Here is a 21,443-nt window from a genome sequence, read left to right as displayed (position 1 = left end):
TGGTATATTTTGGAGCGTTGGCTCGAACAAGAATGTGATAGTTGAGAAAAAAGTGATTTAGAAGAGGATGTGTTGTGATCATTCCCTTGCCGGGACGTGTAAACTATTATTATGTACTCTTCCTTGCCGGGATATTTGGGCTGTTAGTTGTACCCTTGCCGGGTTAAATCGTTCTGTTGTTGAATTCCCCCTAATGGGGTCTCCTTTACAAAGATTATATGTATTATTCATTATAAAATGGGATCGTGTGGCACGCCGACCACTTATATATTATGAAATGGGATCGTGTGGCACGACGACCACTTATATATATAATGAAATGGGATCGTGTGGCACGCCGTCCACTTATAAACTAAGAAATGGGATCGTGTGGCGTGCCGACCACTTATATATGAGCTATGGTATTGAGATAGTTTCGTCGTTATATCCGTTGATCTGTATTCGCTGTATTTTCCCCGAGCATGCCCCCTTCCCCTTTTTAGTTGATATTCTCTGTTGTTATTTCTGTTGCCTTTGTATATATATATATCTGCACAGGTTATTTTTGGTAGGTCCTGTCTAGCCTCGTCACTACCTCGCCGGGGTTAGGCCAGGCACTTACCAGCACATGGGGTCGGTTGTGCTGATGCTACACTTCTGTGTTTTTTGCACAGATCATAGTACCGGAGCAGGAGCTTTTGGACAGCAGTAGGAGCGTTGGGAGCTTACTTCAGTCCGGAGATTCCCGAGGTAGCCTTGCTGGCGTCCGCATGGCACGGAGTCTCCCTTATCTCTGTCTTTCGTTTGATTTCCTTTGTATCGGATCAGACAGTACTGTATTCTTCTTCAGACTTTGTATTTAGCATTCAGTAGAAGTTCGTGAGTTAGTGACACCAGATCTGGGTAGAGGTGTATTTGAATTTCCGCACTTGGTTTCAGTTATTTATGTTTCGAGACTTCCGTTTTTATATTAATTGCCTCGTTCTTCTTTATACTGTTAATGATGTTGAGAGAAGTGTTAAATTAATTGGCTTGCCTAGCTCCTATTAATAGCCATCACGACTCCCGAGGGGGGAAAATCCGGGTCGTGACATTCTCATAAACACACATTTTTTTTAATTCATCATTATTTTTACTATATGTAAAGGTGTAGAGATGAACTCAAAGCATATAATTCAATAGATAACAGAATGCATAATTATTCCAAATGAAGCAGACTTCTATATATAAACAATAAAAAGTATGATATTGCTTTGAAAGAAAATGTAAAAAAGGAACACAAAGAAACTAAAATTTCACAACCTATAAATCTTTCCTCACTTCACTAATACTTAATCTAAAAGGTTTGTATGAATTTATATATACTTGGAGGCATGCAAAATAATAAAAAAAGGAAAACAAAAAAGAATATCATATCAGCAAGGTTCGCCAACACAACGTCATAAGCCAAAGAAGAGATTAAAAATTCTTAAACCACAAAAAAAAGATAAATTCTTAGAATGAACATTACTCTACACTCTCATATCAAGATGGAACAAAATTAGCTCGATCCAAATGAGGAACCTTAATTTTCATCTTTGTTATTCTCCATCTGTCTCTCTCTTAGTAACATGTTGTGTTATACAAACACATAAAATGATCCCTGAAGATGATAACATGACAAACTTTTCCTCATTAATTATTTTTTAATAGTTATTACTATATGGTTGTCTTAAAAGAGCTCCAAAAGATGAACTTTCATGCTCTTGAGGAGTTTGCACATTGAGGCTCTCTTAGTCACTCTGTATATAAAATTACCTTTAAGTGATCCACGAGTGTAAGACCTCATTGAGAACATTTAGCGAAATTGGAACTTCACTTCTTTTGGTTAGGGGGTGCATAATTTCAGTTTTTCTGCCAACACTATAAGTATTAGGAGAAGAATGGCATCAACTAAAGTTCAAAACAGGGATGAATAAGAAAGACAATTCAAATTTTTTTGGATGGGACATAATCTGCAAGCGTGGAAAGGAAAAAACAATTATAATAATTGTGGCCATAATCATTCAATGCCAAAAACTAAGTGGAAAGGAAAGACCGAACCGAGTTATGAAAATTATAAACAAACGAAAAATATTTCTGGAAAATGAAAAACCTCTTTTAATAATGTTGAATCTATCCAAACAGTGATTCTTTCATTATAAATTACCGGTTCATTATGATTTATGGATTATTGTTTCTGCAGAGTGATTCATACCCGGGGGATTAGTTTTCTTATGATAGTGTAATATCAAACATTAGCGATCCTCCTTCTTGCCCACTGCAAAAGGTTGAATCTTAAAATATACAACTCCACCAACACAAATTAAGTTAATGTGCAAGCGTGCACCTCAGAACCAGAGAATAGAATATATAATTCAGGATATAAGATAAAGATTTGATACATGAAATTCTTACTCTGGCGCTATGATTCTCAAAAGTTGCATAAGAATCAGACATGAAGTCAAAGCAGAGTAGTTGTAATACTACACGAAATGAAGTCGATCAAAGCAGAACGCCTAAATAACTTCAACAACAACATCACATGCCACATATCCCCAAACCAAACAGTCACTTGATCACCGTTCTATACTTGTACATATAAACAAAAATTGTTCAATCATAATTTTTTTTTAAATATTTTACAACCGGCCAACTTTGGTTTTCCCATTGATAAGTTGTTGAATTTCTCTCAAAAAGTCCATGATTGTGATCAGGTGTTTGAAAGAGCAGTTGAGGCAGTTTGTCTTTCGAGAGGACACATTTCAGAAAAAAATTAAGATTGGAAGAAGGAAACTGTAGTTTCTTAGCATCTATGATCAAAATTACAAGTGCAAAAAGAAAACTGACGCTAAAAACAATTTCGCAGTGGTTATGCTTTTTTATCCGATATCCTCGAAGGGATGCTTCTACAATAAGTTTGCGACAGTTTTTTTTACTGACAATGTTTTATTTTTTTAACTAAACAGGTAAACGGAAAAAAAGGAGGACAACCTAAAAAAAAGGAGAAAAAAGGTGAAGTGCGTTGTCGGCTTGATGAGACGTGCCATGTAACTGGGACTATGTCCCTGAATTATCTATCTATAATATAGATCGTGGGCACAGATTTGAAAATTACTATTTATCATCATTAGAGTGTGCACACAATCGTTCACAAATTTTATTACAATTAGTCGTTGTTGATAAGTTAACTTTTAAAAATGTGAAAAGATAGATTTCAGTATTTTAAAATTCAAATTCAAAAAATATTTTAAAAAGATAGTTATTTCAATTTTTTTGAAATTCAAATTCAAAAAACAAACTAATTTTACCTAACTTTAACTAATTTGTTCTAAAATTGCCACATGGCATTTTATTATCGCAACACTTGGCAAATTCTCATGGCTGACTTATTTCTTTTTAATAATAGATAGATCATCCTTCAAAAGCCAGACGATTAATGTTTATTATCCAACAAAATGGCAGGTACGATCGATTAAGTTTATCAACAACAATTTGATGCAAACATAACGATGATACGATGAAAAGAAACTGAAAAATCCATACAAAAAGAAACTTATTGCTGTTAAAAAATATAGCTCAAAGTAACAATAAAAAACAAGAAGATAAGTAGAATAAGAGAAGAAGAGATAACTTTCTTATTTCATCAAGTGTATTCTATCTCACATTTCATGCCTCTATTTATACTATTACATATGAAGGTTACAAAATCATTGTCTTAAACATGGCATTAACAATTGAGATCATGGGGGAAGATCATGGGGAGGGGTTATGAAAGTGTGGGAGTTACAATCATAATGGTGATGAGTAGTGGGAGGTAATTTACATCATGGGTGAAAGTAGTGGGAGTAGTGGACATCCACATTTATTAAATATTTTATAACACTCCCCCTTGGATGTCCAAAAAAATAGATAATATGTCTCGTTAAAACCTTACTAAGAAAAAACCCTGTGGGAAAAAATCTTAGTGAAGGAAAAAAAGTACACATATCTCTAATACGCTTTATTTGCTGCCTCGTTAAAAACCTTACCAGTAAAACCCAGTGGGACAAAACCTAGGCTAAGGGAAAAAGAGTATTGGGGCGATGTGGATGAAATGGAGGCTTGCTTCTGAGGTTTGTGTGATAAGAATGTGCCACCAGAACTTAAAGGTAAGTTATATAGAGCGGTGGTCAGACTGACTATGTTATATGTGACGGAGTATTGGCCAGTCAAGAAATTCCATGTCCATAAGATGAAGGTAGTTGAAATGAGGATGTAGAGATGGATGTGCGGACATACCAGGTTAGATAGAATTAGAAATAAAGTTATTTGGGACAAGGTGGAGCGTGGCCCTATGGGGGACAAGATGCGGGAGACGAGGCTTAGATGGTTCGGGAATGTGATGAGGAGAGACACAGATGCTCTAGTGAGGAGATGCGAGAGATTGGCCCTGGAGTGTCTAAGGAGAGGTAGAGGCAGAAGAAGTATTGGGGATAGGTGATTAGGCGGGATATGGCGTTGCTCCAGCTTACTGAGAACATGACCATAAATAGGAAGTTATGGAGGTTGAGAATAAACGTAAACGGTTAGGATAGGTAGCGAGCGTTGTCCTGTCTTTGTATTATCGTATCCCTTGACTTTTGTTAATACTTGTTGTTGCTTTTGTTTCGACTTTCTAATTACAGTACTTACTATTAGTTTTGTATTTTTGCTCCGACTTTTCGATTGATATTCTTATTGTGATTGGTGTTGATATTCCCCAATTTGTTTTTTCTTTACACCACGAATTGGGGAATATCATCTCAATAAATATTTACTTTTATTAATTTTAATGGTCTATCATAAGTTGCTCAAGGTAATGTAATAGTTAGGAAAATATATTTATCTCTCACATAATCAAACATTTGAATTTAAAATTCTCCTAAAATGAGTATCAACAACTTGATTCATTCAATATGTAATTCGTGGGATTATATCTTTTGTATAATCCCATGAATAATATTTATTTTGAATGCTTTTTGCTCTCTCCTTTTCTGGACAAAAGAAAAGATTGTTTGAAGGAAATTGATTTACTTAGTCGTGTAGAGGATGTGAGAATATGACTAACAAAACTATTAGACTATAATTCATATAAATTATTATTATGAAGTTAATTTAATATTTATGACTTCTTAATTAGTTTGGTCTGCTCGGAAAAAATTATTGGGAAGGGATTGATCAAACATCTCAAAAAGAGAAAGCAATTACTCCTTTCATCCAAATATTTTGACATTTTCTATCATCGAAAATAAATTTTATTTTGCTTTATGAGTTAGCTTTAACTTTATTAAATAAAATAAAATTCTTAATAAGCTTACTACAAGACATAATTCACTAATGTCAAAGTTATCATATTATTTATTATAACATGTTAGTCCACATACAATAAATTTAAATCAAAGTTAAAAGAAAAACTAACAAACATTAAGCATCGTGAATAAAATAGAAAAAGAAAAAGAGTTATACGTGAGGTATTTTACAAATTAGCAAAGAGGAAACCCAAAGTTTTTAAATGAAAGTTAAGGGAACAATCTGTGAAAATTAATATGCGGCTGAAACTTGAAAATTTTAGGGTTTAAGGTATTGGTCGAAGAAGCAAAAAATCCCAGAGAGCGAGCACCGTCGCCAAAATGTCGAAGAAAAACGATTTAGGTCGACGGAAAAGACAGCACGAATTCAATCTTCGAAGTACAATTCTTTGCCCCTTCTTTTCCTTTTTATCTTTCATATATTATGCTATTTGCTATACCTCTTGAAGTTCTGCTTTTTATTTACGTTTTATAAAAAACAATAATTTTGATGTGATACTAATCATTGATTGATGGTGAAAATATAGAGGAAAAAGCAGAGAAAGAAAAGCTAGAGAAGAAGCTACAAGCAAAAAAGAACAAGATGAAGGTTAATCACCCTACTTTTACCATCTGTAAAACATGCATTTTATCCATAATTAACCTCTTTAATTGCTGATTATGTCATTATTTCTCTGATGTATTCACTACCTCAATCAGAAAAGACTTGATCTTTACTGGGTAATCTTTGATTTTTTTAATACTAGTTTTACACATTCAAAAGCCTGGAGCAATTTGATGATTAAAAAAATTTACTTTATCCAAAAAAAAAGGAATTATTTTGGTCAGTATCGGAGCCAGGAATTCTGACTAGGGGATTCAATAAAATCCAAAAATGCCACACCTAGGATTTGAAATTGTATTTCTCTTATGAGTGATTCAAAGTTTTATATGTATAAAAATAACTTTGACCCTATTTACACAATATAGCTTCTATACGAATCCCCTTCATTGCATGTGCTCCGCTACTTATCTTGGTTGATGATAATAGAAGCTTACTTTTACCAACAAAAACAAGAAAGGAAGGAAAAGATAATAGGAACTAATTTGGATGATGATGTGATTTAGGTGGATGGTAAGGACAAGAAGAAGAAAGGTGGAAGTGGGTTTCAAGTGGGGAAGAAAAAATTGAAGACGAAGTTGACACCATTGGCCAAAGCTAAAGCTGCACAAGCAATGGAGGTTGACAAATGAGATTATGCTGTAATTCGGTTAGGTGTATGTATGTGGGCAATCAATCAGAAAGTTTGGTTGATTAGATAACTGGATTGGTCCTCCTTGTCTTCTTTTTCACCATTTCATCCTTTGGTCTGTGAAATTGAAGAAGCTCTTACGTCTTTTCTCTGCAATTAGTTGATAAAGAATTGATAATTGTTCATGTTACGTAGTTCTTATTCAATATTCTTTCTCGTGCTTTTACCTTTTTATTCTTTTACCATGTTTATGTCTTGCAATGTTTTGGGTCTTAGCATTACCATATTTAACTGAGTTTGAGTAGTTTGGCATGGAGACAACAATGGGGATTTGGAGTTCAGATCCTGAGCAAGCGTGACATTAGGTTTTGGAGTGGCATTCTGAAAATGAGTGACTAGCATAAGAGCTGTTGAAGACTTTATACTCTGTTTACAATGTTAATGATAAGGGATGTTAGTTTTTTCTTTAAGAAAAACATCAGTACTGTCATGCATAACCCCCACCCCACCCCACCCCCAACCCAACCCAACCCCAAAAGAATGAAGGAAAAAGGTCAGTGCTGTTATTTTTGTCCGTCCTTTCCCATTTTCTTCAGATTCCTTCCATCGAAGCATTTCCATCTTGGTTATAAGGCTTTTAAAGGCTTTTTAAGCTCAATACAAGTTCTTACATCTTTGCTCGTCACTCTTTTCCTTGTACACGGTTGTTTAGCTCCAATTATCAGCTACTTTTATTGTTGGGAGACATTGCGACAGAGTTTTCACGCTGCCTTTTTTCTGTTCAGTGTTGAAGATTTTTGAGTTTCATGTCTTGCCTACTGGAATGAGACCTGTAGTTCGATCTGAAAACTTTCAGGAGTTTAACACCTCTGTTGCAGAAGTGGACCTCTTTGGAGGAAGGAAAAAGTGCTGGGAACTATTTGGAGGAAAGAAAATGCAGCTTGTTTCAGCTTTTATTCTTTGGTTTTCAGAGTGGCATTTGACATTTGAAAGCATTACCGACACTTAAGTTGAGAGCTTACAAAGATCTTGTCTTGTTCGAAAGCGAGTGAGGTATATTCATTAGTGAAAGCCCCACGAAGGTGCTGTACTATGGACTATGGAGTATCAGTTAGGAAGAACTTTCAGCTCTAGGCTAGAAAAAAAATATTTGTCACATTTTAATCAAATCTAGCTAGATTTCAGGTTTAGAGAGCTTGTAGCAAGTTCTTAGCATTGGGTATTAGAAACTTCTAACTGTATATGCATATGTTACTAGGCATTGCATTGGTAATGAACTACATCAAGGAGAACGCGATGGCGGCAGTTGCACTTGCCGTTCATTGCCGACTAAACAGGTAGAATAGGGTCTACTTGATTTCAAAATGGTAGCTATATTGACACTTTGGAGTAATCACAGCTGGAAATAGGTAAAGAGCAACAGAGAAAGGGAAGGTTTGTGCATTGATGTTTTGAGATCTCTAGATTTAGCAATTTATCTATGTTGTGGAACTTAATTGAATCCATGGAACAAGTATTTGAAGTAGTGATAGTTTACACTGAACAAGATATCTTTGAAGTTGAAGTGCTTATGTCAAAGGGTTATTCTGTTTGTGTTAGTTATGACTTAAGCTAATATTGTTTTGTTGGAAATGCAAAGCCCCCTGTAACCACGAACCTTACTTTTGGCCAATAGGAAAAGGAGACTTAAGCTGCAGATTTGTTGTGGATGTTTTCTGGGAGTAGCTACACGCATATATATGGTTTAATTCTGATGTCTAGAGCATTATTCTATAAAGTTTCTTTGTTTGTCCTTGGTGTTAGGAGTTCCCATCTAAATTTTATTATCTCATCAGTCATCACCAAAAAGAAGATGCCCGTCTAAATTCTGTAGTAGATATTTTCATGCTTGTGACATATGGTTCAAGAGATTAGGTGGGTTATCCCAGTAATTTTTGGATTAAATTTACTACATGTTTGGTTGGAGGTATTAGCTAAAACTAGTTCTATATTTATATATCAAAACCTTGGTATAAAGACAAAGTATAAAACTGGCGTACACATTGTGAGCTCTGCTTGATGTTGCACTGCTGCAGAGGCTTTCATGGACCAGCATCTATCCATAGGGGTGCCAATCTCAAGTCAAGTGTAATAAAAGCTGGATATGCCATATCTTTTCACATAATAACCTTTTCTATGCACAATTTTTTCTCCACAAATATGGCATTTTGTTGGCATGTTGTTGCTTCTCACTATATATTTCTTAGGGGTCGTTTTTGGTACAATGGTGGAGTATCCCAGGATATCCTTGTGGTAAGATATTCCACGGGACTAGTTATCCGACCTTCTATATGGGATAGTTAATTCCACCATTTAAGTGTAAAAGTTATCCCAAGGTTAGCTAATATCCCAAACCAAACATGGGCGTATAATTAGACTCAAAGTCGGGGTATCTAAGCTAGATTCATTTCCGCGTATAATTACTAAGGCAAACATAAATAATTCATTGTGATTTGTGGGAAAGCACTCAAAGGATTGTGATGTAGAAAATGAAGGTGAAGTGCATTCAAGCAATCACTCATGTTGTCTTTTGTATGAGTCTCGCATCCATATCCATATGGGCAGCAGCTTTACCAAAACGACTACTTGGTCTTGAAGATTACACATTTACACCTACACTAGTTTCTCCCACTTGTTTCTCTTGGAGGCCCAAAAAAGGTCTCGTCATCTCAATTGTCCCTTTCACAAACTTGGCCAGCCTCCGTTTTAAAGCACTGATGCAATCCTGCGCGATGCTACGCGCGTGACTTTTGCGGACCTCTTCATCCCGCATTTGGCCCTTACCGCTTCTAAGTTAGTATTTCCTCCGGTCCAAAATAAGTGAGTTTTTGGCTTTTTTTTTGTGATCCAGAATATGTGATTTTTTTAGATTTCAAGAATAAATTAATTATTTTTTCCTACATTGCCCTTGGAGTAAATAGTGTTGGAGTATGTGTTGGGAGTATTTATGTGAAGAGATAGTAAAGGTTAATATGGTCAATTTCATTGCTAATTAATGTTAAAAGGTGAATTTCTTAACCTGTGTGAAAATAGTTAAAAATCACTTATTTGGACCGGAGGGAGTACTTATTTATGTTAGATGGTTATACTGTAAATCAAATAATCTAATAATAAAAGTTACAAAATAAAGTGAAATTATGTTTCATTTAGTTATGATTAAGTGATAAAATTAATTATATGAACGACAACAACTAAGTTATTTTCATTACAAATTACTACTACTACAATTTATTTTTCAGTTAGATGCGAGGCTGGCAAAAGTGCTCTCTCCCCACCTATAAAATTGTAAGTCTAATTATTAGAATTCGAGGGTGCATGGATTGGTTTATGTAGTAATTATGCAGAAATTTTATGGGAGAATGTCTATGTGATGATTACAAAGTATGTATTATTTTGTGGTTAATAACTATGTAAAGATTGATATACTGTGGAAATATACTTAGTAAAGAGCTAAAGTACTCTTCGCTATCGTACCATGTCAAATTAAAACATTCAATCCACCACGTCCCAATAAAGAGTAGAGTTAATACAAGTGGGTGTCGCTTGAAGATTGAGATTTCGTCACCATTAATCAGAAGTTTTAAGTTCGAGTCATGGAAATGGATCGAAGAACTGTTCAATATGGAGCACTTCACTCGCTTATTGAGTATACTCGGTGTGAATTCAAATTAATCGGATCAGTGATATTAGATATTTAAGAGGACAAAGAAAAGAGTTTGTACAAGTTTGGTTCCCACACCTAAGGAGGAGCTATACTATTGGACATTCAGCAACTAGTCTCACACAGTTCGACACATCATGTCCTACACTGCCACTGCAGATCAGAATGCTAGTAATTGTTGAGGAAGTGGACACGCGGAAGATTCGATACATTAGGAGACTGTTCGTAGCCAATGAATTACACTATGGTCGAATGCTGACTACAATTATTAGAATAAATTTGACTTTTATTTTTACGTACTAATGAGACCTTGGAAATATGAAAATGAAATAGCTAGTCTAACACCCTTTACTTCATTATCATCTGAATGGGTCAGAATCAGACCCACGATAACTAACGAAGTTAATCTCGTCTTAAGCTAATTCATGATTAGTAAGTGGTACGACCATTTAGAATTAACGGTTTTTAACCCTTGCCTGATTTGATCAATAAGGCCACGGCCCATCCGCCATCATGAAAGCGAAACCCCAACGTGGTCACGGCCACTAATTGCCAGCTCCGAAGCTCATAGCTATAAATACCAAAAGAGAAAATCCTAGAAAAGGGGGGGGGGGGGGGGTCCTTCTTGGTCACTATCCAGGAAAAAGAGAAAAAACACAATGATACCCATATTATGAGAGAGTAGAACACCATTTGTACGGCTCAGAACCTCTTCATGGAGAGGCAGGCCAAATCAACATTATCAATAAAGGATTTTAATGTTTCTCCTCCTAACTCTGAGTACTTATTTTCGTTTCCTTCATTTGGTCCAATGGATTATTACGTTTTGCTATGATTTTCCCGTGATTTAATTATGTTGTTTTATACTCATAAGGTATGTGATAACTTTTGAGCAAACAATTTGGCGCCGTCTGTGGGGATTTCCTAGCAAAATCGCGTAGTTCTTCCCTGGACCAAAAAGGAAGAAACGCCAGAAAAGGAAAACAAAAGCAACCCAGCTCAAATAAGCCAAAGCGGCATGTCGGACAAGGGGAACTCGAAGATCTCAAATCAAGATCCAAGTCCTCTCTCTCTCTAATCTCGGATAGTGCAAAGAAGAAGAAGAAGCCCCTCCTAAGGGAAGATCTCTGCAAGGCATCTCCCGCATCCCTGATATGAGCTCCGGTCAGAAACCGACACGGAGATATCTCGAGCCGAGAGTCGCCTCAAGACAGCCTATATACCCTGGTTGGGAAGACAACGGATAAGCCGCTCAAGGTCTCGAATCCAAACGAGCTTCAGCACTCAATACCCACAATATTGGACTCAGGCTATGAGCCTTCGCCATCAAAATGGACTAAGTTCAACAACAGTTGAACTGGGACTCAGGCTATGCGCCTTCGCCATTGAATCAAGGCTATGCGTCTTCGCCTCTAAATTCAACAATGCGCCTTCGCCATTGAATCAAGGCTATGCGCCTTCGCCACTAAGTTCAACAATAGTTGAACTGGGACTCAGGCTACGAGCCTTCGCCATTGAATCAAGGCTATGCGCCTTCGCCACTAAGTTCAACAACAGTTGAACTGGGACTCAGGCTATGAGCCTTCGCCATTGAATCAAGGCTATGCGCCTTCGCACTAAGTTCAACAACAGCTGAACTGAGACTCAGGCTATGCGCCTTCGCCATCAAGATCGACAAAGTTCAACAACAGTTGAACTGGGACTCAGGCTATGTGCCTTCACCATCAAAATTGACAAAGTTCAACAACAGTTGAACTGGGACTCAGGCCATGAGCCTTCGCCATCAAAATCGACTAAGTTCAACAACAGTGGAACTGGGACTCAGGCTATGCGCCTTCGCCATTGAATCAAGGCTATGCGCCCTCGCTACTAAATTCAACAACAGTTGAACTGGGACTCAGGCTATGCGCCTTCGCTGTTGAATCAATGCTATGCGCCTTCGCCACTAAGTTCAACAACAGCTGAACTGGGACTCAGGCCATGAGCCTTCGCCATCAAATTCGACTAAGTTCAACAACAGTTGAACTGGGACTCAGGCTATGCGCCTTCACTATTGAATCAAGGCTATGCGCCTTCGCCACTAAGTTCAACAATAGTTGAACTGGGACTCAGGCTATGCGCCTTCGCCACTAAGTTCAACAACAGTTGAATTGGGACTCAGGCTATGCGCCTTCGCCATTGAATCAAGGCTATGCGCCTTCGCCATCAAAATGGACTAAGTTCAACAGCTATGCGCCTTCGCCATTGAATCAAGGCTATGCGCCTTCGCCATCAAAATGGACTAAGTTCAACAGTTGAACTGGGACTTAGGCTATGCGCCTTCGCCATCAAAATGGACTAAGTTCAACAATAGTTGAACTGGGACTCAGGCTATGCGCCTTCGCCATCAAAATGGACTAAGTTCAACAAGAGTTGAACTGGAACTCAGGCCATGAGCCTTCGCCGTCAGAACCGACTAAGTTCAACAATAGTTGAACTGGGACTCAGGCTACGCGCCTTCGCCATCAAATCCAACGAGTTCGACCTCGCTCGGACCATAAGGCTAGACGCCTTCGTCCTCAAATCTAACTAGTTCAACCACAGTAGAACCGGGACTCGAACCAAGCGACTTCATCATTGAACTCAGCAAAATCCAACCTCCAACGAATCGAGGCGCAGGTTAGGCACCCTCGCCCTTCAAGTAAGTACTCCCAACTCAAACTAAGATTGGGGGCACGTAAAGTCAGACCCCGGTCAAACTACAAGGCCGCGTTTTCTATCATCACGGCCGACAGTGCGACCGCTCCCGAACCGGGACTAAGGCTAAGTGCCGCTATCGCCAAGCAACGGCTCCGACTCGCTCACCCCGAGTCGAAGAAGAAGAGTCGTCAACAATTAAAAACTAACATGCCTACCAGAGTTGAACTTGAAGGCAAAACACCCCTTCGAGCGCATGCAAAGAAAAAGCTAAGGGGAAAAAGACGCCATATGAAACAGATACAAGGCAAATAACGGAAAGGAGATCTCATTTATCCACGAAATTAATTACGGGTCATCCCCGCTTACACCCGGCCAAGGCCGATCAATACAAGGAAAGAGAAGAAAAAATGCATTAACATCTTTTTTACTCGGCGCCATCCACGCCACCATCTGCACCAGCGTTAGCCTCTGGCGTCGCCGCGTCAAAACCACAGTCGGTACGGGCCTCACGAGCCTTTTGACGCGCTCCCTCGAAAGCAGCTTCGTTCACGATGCCGGCCTCCCACAAATTCTTATATACATCACGTTGGGCCTCGGCAAAGACCCAAAGTTCGCGAGCCTGGCTGGAAGAAGCGGCTTGGTCCCGTAGGCGCTGACTCTCTTCTTCTAATGCTGTGATCCGATCCGCCATGACCTGGGCATCCTGCTCAAAGACACCGATCCGCTCGTCGAGACTCGCTTCTCTAAAGGCCGCAACAGCCCTCTCCAACGCTCGTTGGGATTCGTGCACGCGGATAGCTTCCTTCAACGCCCCAGCCCTCGACGAGGCATCCCTCACCTGAAGCTTCAATACCGCGACTTCACCCTCCAACGCAGTCACTTTCCCGCTCCATGCCGCAGCGGCCTCCGCAGCCTTAGCCTGGCCCTGGAGCTCACACTCAGCTGCAGCCCTCTTCCCCGCCTCGAGCTCCTCATCCTTCCGCCGGAGCTGCTCCTCGAGAGCACTCGCTCTGCCAAGTGTTTGCTGCATCTGAAGCTCCCGCCTCGACAGTTCCTCGACCAAGGTCCGACTACGGGGATCATTCCTCAAGCGCGCGCGTATCTCTCGGCACCGATCTCGGTAGCGGCGGTGCTTCTCCAGCGCCTGCAAAAATATCCCCGAACGGACGTTGGCTCGACGAATGCTCTCCACCTCCAACAAATAAGACTGCAAAGCAAAGACAACGATTAAGATAAAGGACAAACTAAGGCAAAGAAGAAGCGAACCGACGTCATAGTACATACCCTCAAGCCCATCACAGCCACTTCATTCATCAGTCCGATATCCGTAACGTCCCTCAACGATGCATTCTCGGCCTCCAAGCATAGCAGCTCAAACTACGGGACCAAGCTACTCCCTTGGAGCAATAAGTTCAGCTCCGTGGGAACCTCGACGAAGCGAGACCGCCCCTCTGCGCGCACCGCTGAATTGGTGAAGCCTTCCTGGAACATACGGACGTCGTCGGGGTCCAAGTCGGATTCAGACTCGTACTCATCTCCTACAGCATCCCTTCCTCCTTCCGCCACCAGCGAGGTAGAAACACCCGCCGTAGCCACCGAAGGAGCGCTTGCCTCACCAACATTAGCAGCCGCTGAGGAACTACCTCCCGTCTCAGCGACTGGAACCACCAATTGAGTCGCCGAAGCGACGGCATCATCATGGCATAAGCCAACCGGGGCAACCCCCATTACGTGTCCACCCTCAGGGTCAGGCGCTGCAGCCACACTCCGCTCCGCATCCGCCGGGGGGGAGTCCAAATTAATTACCACAGGAGGAGCCGGCGTGAACACGACCCTACACCTTATCAATGGCCTCTCCTCCTCCCCATTTGATGGCGATTCCGCTCTAAGGGCGCACAACTCCCGATGGCCCCTCGTCCCGAAGTGCGGCCCGTGCTAGAGAAGGAACCGCTAAAGATTCAACTGATGTCGCCCTCGGTATTGGGCGCGACACCGGCGTTGCAGTAAGTCGAGCAATTGCACCCGGCCGACGGAAGGCCAACTGAGGGGCCCTGACGCGACGTGCCCTCCCTGATCACAGAAAAACAAAGTTGATGAATAGAGTTGAAACAAAGCGGAACAGAAGAAGAAATCAATTTTTTACCTGCCACAGGCCTACGACCATGCCTCTCCTAGAAAGACGCCCATGTGCGTATCCCCACCGTATGGGGGAGCACGACCTCAACCCACTCACGAATCCCAGCAAACGGAGCCGGCATCAACTTTTCGGCTACAAAATTGATACGAGTTAACGTTTATGAGCACAAGACGTAAGGAGGGGCAGAAAAGGGAATTCGACGATTAAGGAACTTACGTGCATGATTCCAAGGCTCTGGGAACCCAGTAGAGCACGCCACTAAATGTTCAGTCCTGAGTAGAATAAGTGCTCGAAAGGGCGAGGGTCGACCTCATCATCCAGTTTCACAGTCAGGCCCCTCGTCCCGCGAGGGCACGCTCGAATCATGGTACCACGAACTCTCTGGGGAGCGTAGAGGCTAAGCACATGCTGCAGCGTGACCTCCCTACCGGCCAGTTCTGCATATTTGATAAGCATTGCTAATAATTTGTAAAGATAAGGAGCAAGCTGACCCGGGCATACCCCGTAATAACGACAGAAATCAACCACTAGCATTGGGAGCGGGAGCTTAAACCCCAACTTGAAGGGATAGGCGTAAAAGACGCAGTATCCCCTGCGGTCGGTGTGGACCCTCTCCTCGCTTCTAGCGAGAACGACGTCAACATAGCTGGGGATGACCCCCTGTCCCCGTAGTTGGGCCATCCCAATCTCCCCCATTAACGGGGCTTCGTCCACCTGATCCTCCCCACCATCGGCAGTGAAATCAGTCATCGGACCTCCGGGCAGAGATACTATCTCGTCAACCGATGGAGCTTCATCGGTCTCCGCCAGTTCTGCACCGCCCATTGCCGGAGATGGCCCTTCAGTCACCAAAGAGTTAACCGGAAGATCCGTCGGAAGAACATTTTGGGACGAACTGCCTGCCATTGTTGATTCAATAACGAGAAAGAAACAAAGTTTGAGGGACAAAGACGGAAGTTATATCAATCGAAGAACAAAGATGAAGGTGAATTAGCAGGAAGAAAAGCTTCTTCAGAATCTCTCTCAGACAAACAATGAGAATATAAAGAAAATGAATGAGTCAGCCCTTATTTATAAGCAACACAAGTGGCTTTCACAAGCCCCAATAGCCTTCATTAACTACATGACCAACCGCAAACCGATTCAGTTCTGCAGAAACGTGTGTCATTATGACAGGCTCCATGAAGCGGCTTTTCAGTCACCAACCGCCAACCGGCGTCTCACCTGCGAAACGGTTGCAACGACCCATGAACGCCGAGAGGATGTTCCGTGCGCCTTCAGAATGGTGGACGTCGCCAAACACGTATCCAGCGTACCCCTACTCCCTTCGGCTGCACAACATACGACCCGTCCACCATGGTTGACGGTTATGCTCCCAAACAAACGTAAGGATCGGAGCGCAACAAAGCTCGACCTCACTCGAATTAAGTTAACGGGTCAGGTGCCTTCGCCAAGGGGGAAAAGTTCGACCTTGACCGAACGACGACTTGACAACATAATAACAAAACACTCACACTCTACAAGGCTAAGGGCCATCGCCAAAGAGAATTTGGCCTCGACCGAAGCGACAGCCGACCTCCCTATCTGAGTTTCTCAAACTGCAGTCGATGAAATCCGCTCATCGAGCTCGGCCAAGGCACGATCTCAATAAGCGGAGGGACTAACTGTATGGGTCAGAATCCGACCCCACGATAACTAACGAAGCTAATCCCGTCTTAAGCTAATTCATGATTAGTAAGTGGTACGGTCGCTTAGAATTAACGGTTTCTAACCCTTGCCTGATTTGATCAATAAGGCCACGGCCATCCGCCATCATGAAGGCGAAACCCCAACGTGGTCACGGCCACTAATTGCCAGCTCACGAAGCTCATAGCTATAAATACCAAAAGAGAAAATCCTAGAAAAGGGGGGGGGTCCTTCTTGGTCACTATCCAGGAAAAAGAGAAAAAACACAATGATACCCATATTATGAGAGAGTAGAACACCATTTGTACGGCTCAGAACCTCTTCATGGAGAGGCAGGCCAAATCAACATTATCAATAAAGGATTTTAATGTTTCTCCTCCTAACTCTGAGTACTTATTTTCGTTTCCTTCATTTGGTCCAATGGATTATTACGTTTTGCTATGATTTTCCCGTGATTTAATTATGTTGTTTGATCACGCCCAACTATGCCTTATAAAAAGGACTCTACGGACGTTGCAAATATAACCTGAGTATTATGCCCAGGGTCGAATCCACAAAGAGTTAACCTATCAACTGCTATCTTCAGACCCACCAAGTCTTCAGAACCAGCTTCCCAAATATTCAAATCTCAGTTGAGTGTTCTTTAATAACTAGCTTGCAAATAACTAAATGGCTGTAACTAAGTAAAAAATAAAGGTTGTAAACAATTATGAGAAAAAGCTAAGGCAATAATTTCCCCTATTGATGGAATCCCTTCTGTTTATGCTCATACAAATTTACCCACACATCTCTATCAATCATGAACGCTAATCTTAACGTAAATCTCTCCCGAGTAACCACAGTAATTTACTATTGCACTCTCCCGAGATACACTAGCTTACTTTATTTAGCACAATTCAATTTAGATTGCACCCAAGGCTTCGTTATTCCTAATCCCGCCTTTAAACCCGCAATTATAGATTCCTCTAATAATCTAGGAGTGGTGTGTTCAGCAATCCCTAAATATGCACTCTTTTCCAAGTTATGCACACTAAATAGGCACAGCTAATTGAGGATCCTGTCAATTAACTACAACGAACACGAAGTTGAACAAATAAAGATTAAACTAGCAATTTGTATTCACATAAACAAGAAGTTCATCACCCAATAGGTTCCATCAACACCTTAGACAAGGAATTTAGCTACTCATGACTATGGGAACGTAAACTAAGCTTGAATTCATCATAAAATCAAAAGAAAAGAAGAAAGATGTTTTGAGTACTTTCTCACAATTGTTTTCCTTGCTNGTGAACCTGTTGCTTCTGCCCTGATTCCTCCACCTTTTTGGTGAGGATGCTCATTTGCGTCAAAAGAGTCGCCATGTTTTCAGCCATTGTATTAGAAGGATCAAGAGGCACTGAGTGCACCACTGGAGTGATAGGTGCATTCCTAGATGTCCAACCCGAATTCTGCGCCATCTTGTCGAGCAAATTCTGACCTTCTCTCCAAGTCTTGCTCAAGAATGCCCCACTAGCCGAGGCATCAACTATATTCTTCAAGCTATCTGACAGTCCCATGTAAAATCGTTGTCCCAACATCTGCTCTGGAACACCATGGTGGGGACACATAACTAACATTCCTTTAAACCTGCCCCATGTCTCGTGTAGTGTCTCCATTGGTTTCTGTTTGAAACTCACAATCTCATCAATTTGTTGAGCGGTCTTGTTGGGAGGATGGAACTTGTTGTGAAATTGCTTGACCAACTCATTCCAAGTTGCTATAGAGTTTATGGGAAGCGAGTTTAGCCAAACCTGAGCAGCTCCTGTCACCGAGAATGGAAACAATAATAATCTGATTGCTTCCGGAGTCACGTTCGGTTGCCTTTGAGTTTTGCAAATAGACAGGAAGTTCTTTAAGTGTTGCTGCGGGTCTTTCGTTTGTGTCCCAGAAAAAAGTCCCTTGTTCTGCAACAAGTGTAGCATGTTATTTGTGATCTGGAACGATTCAGCTTGTATTGCAGGCACAATAATGGCAGTGGCCAGATTGTCAGCTGTGGGTTGTGCCCAGTCATAAAGTGCACCCTCAGGCACAGGAGGTGCCAATTGCTCATTCCTGACGTTCACGTTGGGGTCGTTTATGTCGCCCATGTCAATTTCGAGTTGGTGTATTTGTTGTGATTGTTGAAGTCTTTTGTTTGCACGATTCAATGCACGGAATGTCTTTTTGGGGTCCGAGAGTCCTTCAAGCAGTTCTCCAGTCCTCGTAGAATTTCTAGGCATGCACCTGTGCACCCAGATCAACAACCGTCAAATTTTCAATGAAAAAGTTGGTAGAGAGAAAACTGATTCTTTGTATTTCTGTCAATGGCAATTGATAATTCCGTTAACTCCCCGGCAACGGCGCCAAAATTTGATCACGCCCAACTATGCCTTATAAAAAGGACTCTGCGGACGTTGCAAATATAACCTGAGTATTACGCTCAGGGTCGAATCCACAGAGAGTTAACCTATCAACTGCTATCTTCAGACCCACCAAGTCTTCAGAACCAGCTTCCCAAATATTCAAATCTCAGTTGAGTGTTCTTTAATAACTAGCTTGCAAATAACTAAATGGCTGTAACTAAGTAAAAATAAAGGTTGTAAACAATTATGAGAAAAAGCTAAGGCAATGATTTCCCCTATTGATGGAATCCCTTCTGTTTATGCTCATACAAATTTACCCACACATCTCTATCAATCATGAACGCTAATCTTAACGTAAATCTCTCCCGAGTAACCACAGTAATTTACTATTGCACTCTCCCGAGATACACTAGCTTACTTTATTTAGCACAATTCAATTTAGATTGCACCCAAGGCTTCGTTATTCCTAATCCCGCCTTTAAACCCGCAATTATAGATTCCTCTAATAATCTAGGAGTGGTGTTGTTCAGCAATACCCTAAATATGCACTCTTTTCCAAGTTATGCACACTAAATAGGCACAGCTAATTGAGGATCCTGTCAATTAACTACAACGAACACGAAGTTGAACAAATAAAGATTAAACTAGCAATTTGTATTCACATAAACAAGAAGTTCATCACCCAATAGGTTCCATCAACACCTTAGACAAGGAATTTAGCTACTCATGACTATGGGAACGTAAACTAAGCTTGAATTCATCATAAAATCAAAAGAAAAGAAGAAAGATGTTTTGAGTACTTTCTCACAATTGTTTTCCTTGCTAAGAAACCTAAAAAATCAATACATGCCTCTCTTGGGCGAAGTCTAATGTTTTAAATAGGGTTTAGGTCTAAAAATCCCGTAATTGACACTTTGGTCCCAGAAGTTTCTGCGCCTGCCGCGGTTCTGCCGCGGTCGCGGTAGAACCGCGGCCAAACACCCTTGCGGAATCTTTGAACTTCTGCAGCTGCTTCCCACCGCGGTTCTGCCGCGGTCGCGGTGGAACCGCGGTGGATCCAGTTCTCTGAATCTTCGGCCTGTTTTTGCACGGGTCACTTAGGAAATTTCACAGTTGGCCTCTTTTTCATCACTTTTGACTCCAAAACTGCTCCTTAGCCGTCTTTATACATATATCACCTACAAATCATGAAAAGCACTAATAAGAGCATTTTGTCATCACTTTTAGCATTAAAACTACACAAGAAGGTGATTATTTGAGGTGTGATTATAGTCAAATTCACCTATTATCAACACCCCACACTTAAATCTTTGCTCGTCCTCAAGCAACTAAACCACACTTCTAGGCCTATCTGCTCAATGCATTGCCCCAATTTATGTCACACCTGCTATTATCAATGATCGACCCAAGCAGTGCACAATCGTATTCAAATGCAGACTCTCATACCAAGACACACTTGTGCTCACTCTAATTACTCTAACAGAAGTGAAGACTCACTTTTTCTTCCTGAGTCACATGCCCTCACATAAACAAAATCTGAGAGAAGTTCCACACACATAAAATTCAACAACAAGGAACCATATATAGAAAGAATTCACTCACTCTCAGCAAAGAGCATTCACATGCCACACAGACACACCATAAGCTTGCCCCTAGTGTAATACTCCACTAATCGAGCCATTCAGTCAAAGATCAAGAGGTCTTTATAGGTTGTAATGTAGGCTAAGGGACGGGTAGGATATATTTGGATATAGTGACTAACCTCCCTAAGCACTTTTAATACACACTTCCTTTTATTTCACCTTCATGCTCAACCCAATCATTACTCCACATTTTGTTTCACTTGTGACCCCCACTTTTCTTTAGGTACACTGGCTTTCTCTTTTTCTTTTTTTTTTCTCTTTTTTTTTTTATGGATTTTACACTGCCAGTTCACCACCCAGAACCTTCATTGTTGATTCCCCTTTTTTCACTAACTCTCTCCCACCCCACACTTTGACTTTTGTATATTCTTTAGTGATTCAAGTGCTTCTAGGAGGTAACGGTTCAAACAATTAGCTTATTCAAACACAGCGATTTAGATCATTATAGGGTTATCAAAGAATAGGCTTCAGGCTCAAAAGGGTTAACTATGGTAATATTCACAGGTGGATTCTCAAGTATAAAGGGTTGCACAAAGAAATGCCTCAATCATCTCTAAAACCAAACGACTTCTATTTCGCTTTGCAAACACACAGGGCAAGTTCTAGGTATCATATGCACGCATAGGATGCAAGTAACAACTCACACACACTTAGCATG

At 40.8% G+C, this 21,443-nt stretch overlaps 1 protein-coding gene across 1 annotated transcript; it reads left to right on the top strand.

Annotated features, from left to right (window-relative positions):
• Window positions 1-5,566: 5,566 nt before the first annotated feature.
• Window positions 5,567-6,785, top strand: LOC109219772. Its single transcript, XM_019384245.1, has 3 exons — window positions 5,567-5,706; window positions 5,855-5,916; window positions 6,435-6,785. The coding sequence occupies exons 1-3, from the start codon at window positions 5,649-5,651 to the stop codon at window positions 6,558-6,560; spliced, it is 246 nt and encodes an 81-aa protein (XP_019239790.1). The 5' UTR covers window positions 5,567-5,648; the 3' UTR covers window positions 6,561-6,785.
• Window positions 6,786-21,443: the final 14,658 nt, after the last annotated feature.

This window comes from Nicotiana attenuata, unplaced genomic scaffold (assembly GCF_001879085.1).
Source record: "Nicotiana attenuata strain UT unplaced genomic scaffold, NIATTr2, whole genome shotgun sequence".
Taxonomy (NCBI): domain Eukaryota; kingdom Viridiplantae; phylum Streptophyta; class Magnoliopsida; order Solanales; family Solanaceae; genus Nicotiana; species Nicotiana attenuata.
This window is presented reverse-complemented; position numbering and strand designations above follow the sequence as displayed.

What these genes read in the sequence shown, in the direction of transcription:
- LOC109219772 (XM_019384245.1), top strand. Translation starts at nt 5,649, where the DNA reads ATGTCGAAGAAAAACGATTTAGGTCGACGGAAAAGACAGCACGAATTC. An exon ending in GCACGAATTCAATCTTCGAA is followed by an intron (nt 5,707 to 5,854) that starts GTACAATTCTTT and finishes GTGAAAATATAG; the next exon opens with AGGAAAAAGCAGAGAAAGAA. An exon ending in CAAAAAAGAACAAGATGAAG is followed by an intron (nt 5,917 to 6,434) that starts GTTAATCACCCT and finishes GATGTGATTTAG; the next exon opens with GTGGATGGTAAGGACAAGAA.